Below are 11271 nucleotides of genomic sequence, written 5' to 3' on the forward strand. Positions count from 1 at the left end.
TTCACCTTGGGAGGGGGAGGAAAGAGAAAGACAGAAGGGCAGGGAGGTTAACCAGAATAACGTCCGGTTGGCTACCCTACACCGGGAGAATGGGAAAAAAGAACGCAATGATGACATGAGAGGAGGGAAGGAAAGAAGTGAAATTAGCGGTGAGTTCACTGACGCGCCTCTTATTGCACTAATAGTCACAGACGTTGACACATGCACGCCCGTCGTCCTCAAGAAGCACAAAAGTGCCTTCACCGCTTTATGGGCCGACGAGCGATGGGGGTGGTGTTGCAGCAGCACTTGCACGGAAAGCGTCCGATTGTCCAGGTTTTTTAGCGCGTTAGCGAGTTCTTGTTGTGTTCCCTTTGAATTATGCTATGCGGTTACGTGCTGCAGTTAACACTTTTGCGAAGTGTCCCTTGACCTTGATTTCATTAAAACCTGTGGTGTAACCTTGTAAATATTGTATGGTAGACTATGCTTCCTTAATAGACAAGTGAACTGTAAGTGACGGCTTGATGATGTTAAATAACATTACTTGCTGTGGAAATTTCCTGTTTTGTGACGCTAATTAGAAATTTATGTCAACTCTATGTTACCGCTTTCTGACCTTTCTTTATCTGTAATGTTGCTATGATATCTCGGTTGTGTGTTTGCTTTGGCCGATCTATATTTGTATGTACTGTCTCCGTCTTTTTAAAGCGTTTGTATTTTTGAGCCGGACTATTTTCGATACTCACTCTTTGCAGCAGGCATTACCCATGATGCTAACCCCTCCAATAAACGCCTAAAGAAAGGTCATGCGCGGGTAATTCATTCCAATCTTTGGCCGTAGGTGGAAAAAGATTAGAATTGGTGGCGTGGAGTAGAGGTAGAACACCCGACTTCAAATCTGAAGGTCGTAAGTTCGAATCCTGCTCCATTCCACTACATTTTCAGGCATGGAGTGGTGCCTGACACCGGCAAAGAAAACAAAAAGTACATATTGCCGAGAGCTAGTGGGGCTATACTAGTTCAGGTGCAACCAAACTAGGCAGGCCCACTAAGCTTCATCAAAGTCACTCCCTCACCAGAACAGGAATTGGCCTCCCTGGTGCAGTATTCGGCCACTACCTCCCTCATGACTCCGACAATTAACCCATGGCCCTCAGTTCCCAGTGGCTGCGGAGCACCTGACCAAGGCGGCGGTCAGACCTGCTACGCGGCAGAGGGTGCTAAGAATCTCTGGGTCAAGGCAGGCCGCCAATGGAAACTGAACCTGGCAACGTTCAACACGCGCACCCTCTCGAGTGAGGCTAGCTTAGCAGGACTATTTGAAGAATTATCAGGCATTTCCTGGGATATTATTGGCCTTAGTGAGGTTAGAAGAACTGGTGAGGCTTACACAGTACTAACTAACGGCCACGTCCTCTGCTACAGAGGTCTTCCAGATAAGAAAGAATCCGGGGTAGGATTTCTAGTGCATAACAACGTAGCGGGCAACATTGATGAATTCTACAGCATTAATGAAAGGATAGCAGTCGTCGTAATGAAGCTGAATAGGAGGTACAAAATGAAGGTAGTGCAAGCCTATGCCCCAACCTTTAGTCACGATGACGAAGAAATAGAACAGTTTTATGAAGATGTTGAACTAGCAATGAGAAAGGTGCAAACTCAGTATACTTTAGTCATGGGCGACTTCAATGCAAAAGTGGGGAAAAAGCAGGTTGGTGAGCAAGCCATTGGCAACTACGGCATCGATTCTAGGAATGTAAGAGGAGAGATGTTAGTAGAATTCGCGGAAAGGAATAGGCTCCGAATAATGAATACCTTCTTCAGGAAGCGCAGCAACAGGAAGTGGACCTGGAAAAGCCCTAGTGGAGAAACAAGGAATGAAATAGATTTCATACTCTCTGCCGATCCAAGCATAGTGCAGGATGTAGAAGTGTTAGGTAAGGTTAAGTGCAGTGACCATAGGTTAGTGAGGTCTAGGATTTCTCTCAATTTGAAGAGAGAGAGAGTGAAATTAGTCAAGAGGAAACAGGCCAACCTAGAGGCAGTCAGGGTAAAAGCAGACCAATTCAGGCTGGTGCTCGCAAACAAATATGCAGCTTTAGAACAGGAAGATGAAGATAACATAGAGCTAATGAATGAAACCGTAACTAGGCTGATCTCAGAAGCAGCAATTGAAGTGGGAGGTAAGGCACCAAAGCAACCTGTAGGGAAGCTCTCCCAAGAAACAAAGGACCTAATAAAGAAACGGCAAAACATGAAAGTGTCCAACTCAAGAGATCAGATAGAATTCGCTGAACTGTCAAAACTGATCAACAAGAAGAAAGTAAGGGATATTCGAAATTATAACGTGGGAAAAATTGAGGAAGCCGTAAAATATGGACGCAGCATGAAATCAGTAAGAAGAAAACTAGGCATAGGACAAGGCAAGATGTATGCACTGAAAGATAAGCATAGTAATATCATCAGCAATTTCGATGACATAGTAAAAGCAGCAGAAGAATTCTATACTGACCTGTACAGTAGCCAAAACAGCCAAGCTTCTTCCATTCGAAATAGTGATGAACCGGATACAGAAGCTCCTTCTGTAACTAGCGATGAAGTTAGAAGGGCCTTGAAAGATATGACCAGGGGAAAAGCGCCTGGAGAAGATGGAATAACAGTAGATTTAATGAAAGATGGAGGAGATATCATGCTTGAAAAGCTTGCGGCCCTTTATACGCAATGCCTCACCACTTCAAGTGTACCAGAGAGCTGGAAGAACGCCAACATTATACTTATCCATAAGAAGGGAGACGTTAAAGAATTGAAGAATTACAGACCCATTAGCTTGCTTTCAGTATTGTATAAAATATTCACCAAGATAATTTCCAATAGAATCAGGACAACACTTGACTTCAGTCAACCAAGAGAACAGGCTGGCTTCAGGAAGGGGTATTCTACGATGGACCATATCCATGCCATCAATCAGGTAATCGAGAAATCTGCGGAGTACAATCAACCTCTCTATATGGCTTTCATAGATTATGAAGAGGCATTCGTTTCAGTAGAGATATCAGCAGTCATAGAGGCATTGCGTAATCAAGGAGTGGAGGAGGCATACGTGAATATCTTGGCAAATATCTACAAGGATTCCACAGCTACCTTGGTTCTCCACAAGAAAAGTAGAAAGATACCTATCAAGAAAGGGGCCAGGCAAGGAGACACAATCTCTCCAATGCTATTCACTGCATGCTTAGAAGAAGTATTCAAGCTCTTAGACTGGGAAGGATTAGGAGTGAGGATCGATGGCGAATATCTCAGCAACCTTCGGTTTGCAGATGACATTGTCCTATTGAGCAACAATGGAGAAGAATTACAACAAATGATTGGGGACCTTCATCGAGAAAGTGCGAGAATTGGGTTAAAGATGAATATGCAGAAGACAAAGATAATGTTCAATAGCCTGGCAAGGGAACAAGAATTCAGGATCGCCCGTCAGCCTCTAGAATCTGTAAAGGAATATGTTTATCTAGGTCAATTACTCACAGGGGACCCTGATCATGAGAAAGAAATTTACAGAAGAATAAAATTGGGTTGGAGTGCATACGGCAGGCATTGCCAAATCCTGACTGGGAGCTTACCACTGTCGTTGAAAAGAAAAGTGTACAATCATTGCATTCTACCGGTGCTAACATACGGGGCAGAAACTTGGAGGTTAACAAAGAAGCTCGAGAACAAGTTAAGGACCGCACAAAGAGCAATGGAACGAAAAATCTTAGGAGTAACGTTAAGAGACAGGAAGAGAGCGGTGTGGATCAGAGAACAAACAGGGGGTAGACGATATTCTAGTTGACATTAAGCGGAAGAAATGGAGCTGGGCAGGCCATGTAATACGTAGGATGGATAACCGGTGGACCATTAGGGTTACAGAATGGATGCCAAGAGAAGGGAAGCGCAGTCGAGGACGGCAGAAAGTCAGGTGGGATGATGAGGTTAGGAAATTCGCAGGCGCAAGTTGGAATACGCTAGCGCAAGACAGGGGTAATTGGAGATCGCAGGGAGAGGCCTTCGTCCTGCAGTGGACATAAATATAGGCTGATGATGATGGAAAAAGATTCATGAACTTTCATGAAATAAGCTTGTAAGTTGTGATCAAGACGATGTCTTGAGGAACGCCATGTGAAGGGTCTCGAGGACGGTCACGCATCTAGTTTTGTATAGCTCGTGTAAAGTAAGTGCAGGAACTTTATTCTTGCTGCGTTCCTTCGAGTTTCAAAGTTAGCAATTTTATTGCGAGGCGTAAGTTTTGATGGCGAGTCCGTTCCTGTGCACTAACTACGAATGAAGCAAACAGTTGCAGTCGGAACTAGTCGGAACCATTTCGTGTGGTTTTGAATATTTTTTGCAATGAAATGCAGAAACAAATGATGCGCATTGAATATGAACGACAACAAAGTCATATCTATCTTACGTCATCATCATAATCATCATCCGCCTATATTTATGTCCACTGCAGGACGAAGGACTCTCCCTGCGATCTCCAATTACCCCTGTCTTGCGCTAGCTAATTCCAACTTGCGCCTGCAAATTTCCTAACTTCATCACACCACCTAGTTTTCTGCCGTCCTCGACTGCGTTTCCCTTCTCTTGGTATCCTTTCTGCAACTCTAATGGTCCACACATTATATGGCCCGCCCAGCTCCATTTTTTTCCTCTTGATGTCAATTAGAATATTGGCTATCTCCGTTTTCTCTCTGATCTACACTGCTCTCTTCCTGTCGCTGAACGTTAGGCCTAAAATTTTTCCTTCCATCGCTCTTTGTGCGGTCCTTAACTTGTTCTCGAGCTTCTTTGTTAACCTCCAAGTTTCTGCCCCATATGTTAGCACTGGTAGATTGCAATGATTGCACACTTTTCTTTTCAACGAGAGTAGTAACCTACCAGTCAGTATTTGGCAAATGCCGACCGTATGCGCTGCAACCCATTTTTATTCTTCTGTAAATTTTCTTCTTATGATCAGGGTCCCCTGCGAGTAAGTGACCTAGATAAACATACTCCTTTAGAGACTCTAGAGGCTGACTGGCGATCCTGAATTCTTGTTCCCTTGCCAGGCTATCGAACATTACCTTTGTCTTCTGCATATTAATCTTCAACCCTACTCTTGCAGCTTCTCGGCTAATGTCCTCAAACATTTGTTGTAATTCGTCCCCATTGTTGCTGAACAGGACAATGTCATCTGCAAAGCGAAGATTGTGGAGATATTCGCCGTTGATCCTCACTCCTAAGCTTTCCCAGTCTGAGAGCTTGAATACATCTTCTAAGCATGCAGTGAATAGCATTGGAGAGATTGTGTCTCCTTGCCTGGACCCCTTTCTTGATAAGTAGCTTTCTACTTTTCTTGTGGAGAACCAATCCAGCCGTGGAATAATTGCAGATATTTCCCCAGGTATTCACGTTTGCCTCTTGTACTCGTTGACTGCTTGTATCTCTACTGAATGAAATGTCTTTTCATTTTCTATGAAAGCCATATAGAGTGGTTCATTGTACTCCGCAGATTTCTTGATTACCTGATTGATGACATGGATGTGATCCAATTGTATACATTGTAGAATATCCCTTCCTGAAGCCAACCTGTTCTCTTCGTTGATTGAAGTCAAGTGTTGCCCTCATATTATTGACCCGCCGTGGTTGCTCAGTGACTATGGTGTTGGGCTGCTGAGCACGAGGTCGCGGGATCGAATCCCGGCCACGGCGGCCGCATTTCGATAGGGGGCGAAATGCGAAAACACCTGTGTACCTGAGATTTAGGTGCAGGTTAATGAACCCCAGGTGGTCCAAATTTCCGAAGTCCCCCCACTACGGCGTGCCTCGTAATCAGAACTGGTTTTGGCACGTAAAACCCCATAATTTAATTTTTTTATTTAATTGCGAATTATCTTGGTGAATATTTTATATAATACTTTTGAAAGCAAGCTAATGGGTCTATAATTATTCAACTTTTTACCGTCTCTCTTCTTGTGGATTAGCATAATGTTGGCGTTATTCCAGCTCTCTGGTGCACTTGAAGTCGTGAAGAATTGCGTATAAAGGGCCGAAAGCTTTTCAAGCATGATATCATGCTATCTTACTTGAACACCTACAAATGACAACTGCAGAAATTTATCTTTTTTTCTGGCGTCTGTCGACAGTCGTAGGAAGATGATCATGATTTTTTTTTGTTGCAAGCGCGGGCAGACTTCACTTACTGCGCAGGGCGAAAATAGTAAATTTCGACTCATGAATTCAGTGCAGCACTGCAACGTATTTAATTTGACAAATACCTACACCGTGCATACGCTTTCAGTTCGCTGGTATAATGAATGGTTGAAATGTGCGCATGTGCGAATACACACCTATCTTGAAAGTGTACAACCATAATCTGGTGTGGTTCTACAAACGTCGATAAGACGTGCTAAATATGGTAAGTTCTCTTATTGTAGGTGCGCAGCTGTGAAATAATTAGGGTTGGATCTGTTGCCGTTATATGCACGCTACCTGAGTTGAAAAGAAAAAAAATTGCACCGAATGGGGAGGGGAATTCATCATCCGCGAGGCCTTGTTTTTTGGGAACACTTGCTGCTGTTTTTCTGAAGTTTTTATATACGTTCGGGCTTAGGACATTTTTAACATCCGAGCTGTTTATGCTGAGCGTAATCTGTCTGTCGTAGACAGAAAACTGTGGGCCGATCCTGGAGGTTGTGCAGAAAGGGTCCAAGCACAATGGCACATACACCTATGAACTAGCGAAGTCTAGCTAAGACTGGTTGGGACTACTTAAGCTATCTCAGCAATCAATATCCAATTGATAGCCAATCAATATCCGATCGATTATCGATCAATAATCAATAAATTCCGGAAAATGCTGGGGATGACTTGGTAGTGCTTAGCCTCGCCTAAATACGTTGCCGATACCTTGCGATAGCCAATCTGTCTACGGTCATCGAGTGTGATCTATTCATGTTTGCTTGTGCCCTCTGACACCATGCTTGCTAATTCAGTTATAGGCAAATGTGTAAGTTTATGCAGCCGATAAAACTACTATCCTTACCACGTAGAGCTTTCTACTAATTTGCTATCGCAAGTGATGCTTCGCATTTCGGGCGAAAAAGCGACTTTTTTTAACTGGGAAGCTCTCTTAATATGAGTATGGGTTTCATTCGCAGATACAAGGGATGAATATATACCCTTTCATGAACGATCCTGCACCGCGGATTTCCGCAGAACTCATCATCTCATTTAATTTATTCGTGTATTTCATTAAAATGAACGAATCTAACCAGCATACATTACTCGGATGGAGGTGATTCCAGACCTCCGCAGGACGCCTTTCAAAGATAGGTCCGATTGTCCCGTCAGCAAACGAAACTTACAAATTTTGCGCAGTTAACACGGAGGAAACGACGCCGTCCGTTAATTAAAACGCCGTGCTTTTCACAAATCTGATACAGGCCGACGGAAATTACTTTCGCCTTCAGTGAAAGTGTTGCAGGACAGCGAAGCGCCTGTGGGATCCACACCGCTGGACTATAATGAAGGTTGCTGCGCAATATTTAGAAAACTGCGCTCGTTCAAAACCGCTGCCGCTGTCGCCGCGCAGAAGACAAAGAAAGACGTTTGGAGGAGTAATGGAGTCGAGAGTCCTAGGCCTGTGCCAGTATAAGAGTGCTTGTACGTGTCAGCACGTCTTGTCTTTTTTGGTTTATTTTTTTGTCACGCTAAGGTTTGTACTGTTATACCACCATCGCTACGTTCCTTAAATGTATGGTGAATGCGGTTGTAAACTTCGTTCCGAACCTGAACACGAGGTCTTGATTGCGGTACCAGACTTATGGCGGTTATACTCAGATTTCGAAATGGTTGGGAACGCCTGTTTAGGCGCATAAGAAGCACAGTACCGAAGCTCACCTTTATCTTCCCAGTGTACGGCATACTTCGAATCCAATGTGTTGTTTGTTTTGGAAGTTAAAACCAGTGGAAGAGCACCTGGGTCTCCTGTAGAACACGTGGACGTTAAAATGTGTAGACTATTTTGTGTCGTCTATGTTTGGGCGTGGCTTTTGCGAATGTCTACGCGTTCCGCATAGGGACGTGGTCGACACCATGGCTTGCGAGCACTGCGATTTTAAGAAAACTACAAGACATTTTCTGTCACCACTGGCAAGTACTTAAAGTGGGGGGCAGTCGGGTTTCACTATACGCAACCTGTTGGTAAACCTGCCTTTGTCGAAAAAATGAATTTTACATCATGGACATGATCTATCGTCGCACTACAAGACCGCGCTAGGATCACTGTGCTTTTTTGTAAGAAACCGGCGCTTTTGAACTTGTATGGAAATGTTGTCTGATAAATTTCATTTTCTTGTCTCTTTCATGTGTACCAATCACCTCCTCTGTATTTCTGCCATCTTTCTATGCCCACTGCCCCCAAACACTCTTTGCAGGGTAGCAAACCGTACACTCGCATAGGTTAACCTTGCATGCTTTCCTCTTCGTATTATTCTCTCTTTTTGTAAAACCAGTTAACCGCAGGTAGTGATGACGGAGGAAGTGGAACCGTGTGGGCATGCTTTCACCCGCAGTGGTGGCTCAGTCCTGTAGCTATGCTGAGCTCGACGGCGCGAGTTCTACCTCGGCCGCGGCGGTCGCATTGCAATAAGGGCGGAATGCAATAACGCTCGCGTGCATGTGCACCAGGTGCACGTTAAATAAACCGGTAGTCAGAAATAATTCGAAGGGGAGGTCTGCAGTCCCCCCCGCCCCCCTCCGTACGGTGTGCCTCATAATCAGATCGCGGTTATGACACCCCCGTATAGCAGCCCAGAATTTAATTTACTTAATTTAGCGTAACTTCACCAGCACATCCGCAACCACAAAAGCCAGACACTCGCCACGCGCACGCGTTGCACTGTAATCAGTGAAAACGCTGTCAAGTTCTCCGTGTAGCTTGTAGCAACTCGCTGAAGGTATGCGCGCCAAATAATGAGCTGTGTCATGCTGCGTTTCTCTTTTCTCACTGCCTATATGCCAAAGCAGTGTTTCGGTGTCCGTAAATGCGCAGGCGCTCGCCCAGCGGATCGTGCGTGACCTGGAGCTGATACCGGCCGAAGAGCCCGTGCGGTTGCCGCGCGTGCGCCGCTGCCGCCCGTCGGCTGCCGCCAAGCGCACCACGTTTGCACCGCTGCCCGCTTCCACTGGCGGCACCTCCGCCGACACCGCCGCGGATGCTCAGCACGACACCAAGGACAAGGCACGCACCCGCAACACCCCCCCCCCTCCCCCTCACCACACGCCCGGTCACCCCCGCCTTGTTTTTGCCCACCTTTGCAAAATGCATACACTTGGTGACAACCTAAGAATTACAGCTACAAGATCAACATACAAATCCGCACTGCGTGGGCCCTGAGTCCAGGTGACGCTGGTTCAGAAAGAACGCCGCCTCTGTCGTGATGTCACGCAAATGAGCGAGCGCGGCTGGCGCGTCTATCACAAGGTCTCTTCGAGTAGGACAGCGGTGTATTTGCTACTGTAATATTAATATAGGAGCAGCAGTGGCTGTTGTTCTGGCCCTATATACTCTAAACAGGGTAAATTTTATAAAAGGTGCACATTTTGAATTTTTTTCTTTTTTTAATGAGTAAGGCATAGCTAGGTACGGGAAAAGCAAGGTCCTCGAATGTATAGACGTTTCGGTCATATTTCGTGAGATCTAAGGGTTAAAAGTTATGCTCTAGTTAAAAAATATGCGGAGACGAAATACACTTTGCCTTAGCATGTTATATGTGCTGTAACAATACACCTAGCAAGCGCCGCAGGTACATTTGTTGACTCCTGTAAATGTTATTCTAGTTAGGGTAAACTTTAAGCCAGACACTACTTCAGGCCATATATTGGCATTACTTATTGTTTAGCCGAAACAGTGTTGCTTACTGAAACAATGGAAATATGCAACTTTAAGAAAATTTACAATATGCAGAGTGTATGACTGCTGCACCGCAGGTACAGATGACAGCGCAGGCAGATTCGGACGCAACATATGTTCTTATCACGCTGGTGTTTGTGTTCTCGGTTGTTTTCGCTACATTGCAATCATAAAGCTTCCATTGCTAGCCCAGTTCACTCCACCTTTAAAAATTGGCAATGGAATAAAATCAGGCGTAGACGGCACTCGTATCATGGTGCTTCCTGTTCTCCTGCTAGAAAGGTGTTCATTCCTGATTCGTAAATATTTCCGACGCTGCTGTCAGTGTTGCTTGTCTTATATGTTGAATTCCAATGGCGGAGCCGGAGCAGCCGACGGACTCCGCGAGCGAGCACTCGACTCTGGCGTAGAGCAACGCCTCCAAATCCGCGAGTGGAACACAACCTGCGCCGCCGGAGCAAGGCGGAAGCGGAAGTTCTATCCTTCGGGCGCCAAGTTACCCAGGATACATTGCGTGTTGTCATTCCCTTCCGCTGTTTGCTCCCAGCACCGCCGCACCGGTCGCTTGTCTATTCAGCGCCGTTCACCCGCTGCTTAAAACTGCAAAATGGATATCTTGCCAATTAAGCGTGCAACAGCTTTTGTTTGCTATGGTGAGCACACAGGATGCGGACAAACATGGTAGGTGTCTTCGCAACTTCAAGGACGTCCTCGATGAAGCTCACTACTTTCAGCCTCTTCGCAGGAATGCGGAACATCCTGTCGAATTCCCACTCATAAGCGGCAGTTTCAGCGTCGCTGGCACTATCCGAGAAATCGCTCGTGTCGGAACTTGAGCTTTCCGACTCGGAGCTGTCACTATCGAGTAGCAGAAGCAATGCCGCACGCTCTGCCAAACTAGCAGAGCCGTTCATGTCGTCCGCCATTACCATCGCGAGTCGCGACCGGCTGCGCCCCCCGGCAGACAAACGTGGTAAAGGAAATGCGTCACGCAGAGTTCCGGTCCACTCCGCCGATTTTGGCGGAACATCTTTTCCTGCTCCACGGAGTCACTCCCGCTCTGAACCCACTCCGACTCTCTCATTGGAACATTTTACTCCCGCCCTCACTCTGTCATTGGAACAAAGTTGCTCCGAAACGAGCAGAAAAACTTGCTCCGACTCCGCCATTGGAATTGAACATTAGGTAAACCAAAATAAGACCGCCCATCTCGCACACGAAATAAAAATGTAGGGGGTACCAGCTAGCTTTAGCTAAGCTGTATGAAGAAAAAGAAGATTTAAAAGAACGTTGCAAAATGTATATTAAGACCTACCATGTTCATGTTCTGTCGCGAGACCTCCAACGACTGA

The 11271-nt window shown here is 45.6% G+C and overlaps 1 protein-coding gene across 1 annotated transcript in view; it reads left to right on the forward strand.

Annotated features, from left to right (window-relative positions):
• The window catches only part of LOC119443140 (AF4/FMR2 family member lilli-like), a 347364-nt gene extending 337272 nt beyond the window's left edge, over positions 1 to 10092 (forward strand). Inside the window, exons 6-7 of the mRNA XM_037708300.2 lie at positions 9059 to 9247; positions 9997 to 10092. Of these exons, the coding sequence (XP_037564228.2) occupies positions 9059 to 9247; positions 9997 to 10092 (285 nt within the window). The remainder of the gene's footprint in view (positions 1 to 9058; positions 9248 to 9996) is intronic.
• The last annotated feature ends 1179 nt before the right edge of the window (positions 10093 to 11271 follow it).

Source organism: Dermacentor silvarum, chromosome 1 (genome assembly GCF_013339745.2).
Source record: "Dermacentor silvarum isolate Dsil-2018 chromosome 1, BIME_Dsil_1.4, whole genome shotgun sequence".
NCBI classification, from domain to species: Eukaryota; Metazoa; Arthropoda; class Arachnida; order Ixodida; family Ixodidae; genus Dermacentor; species Dermacentor silvarum.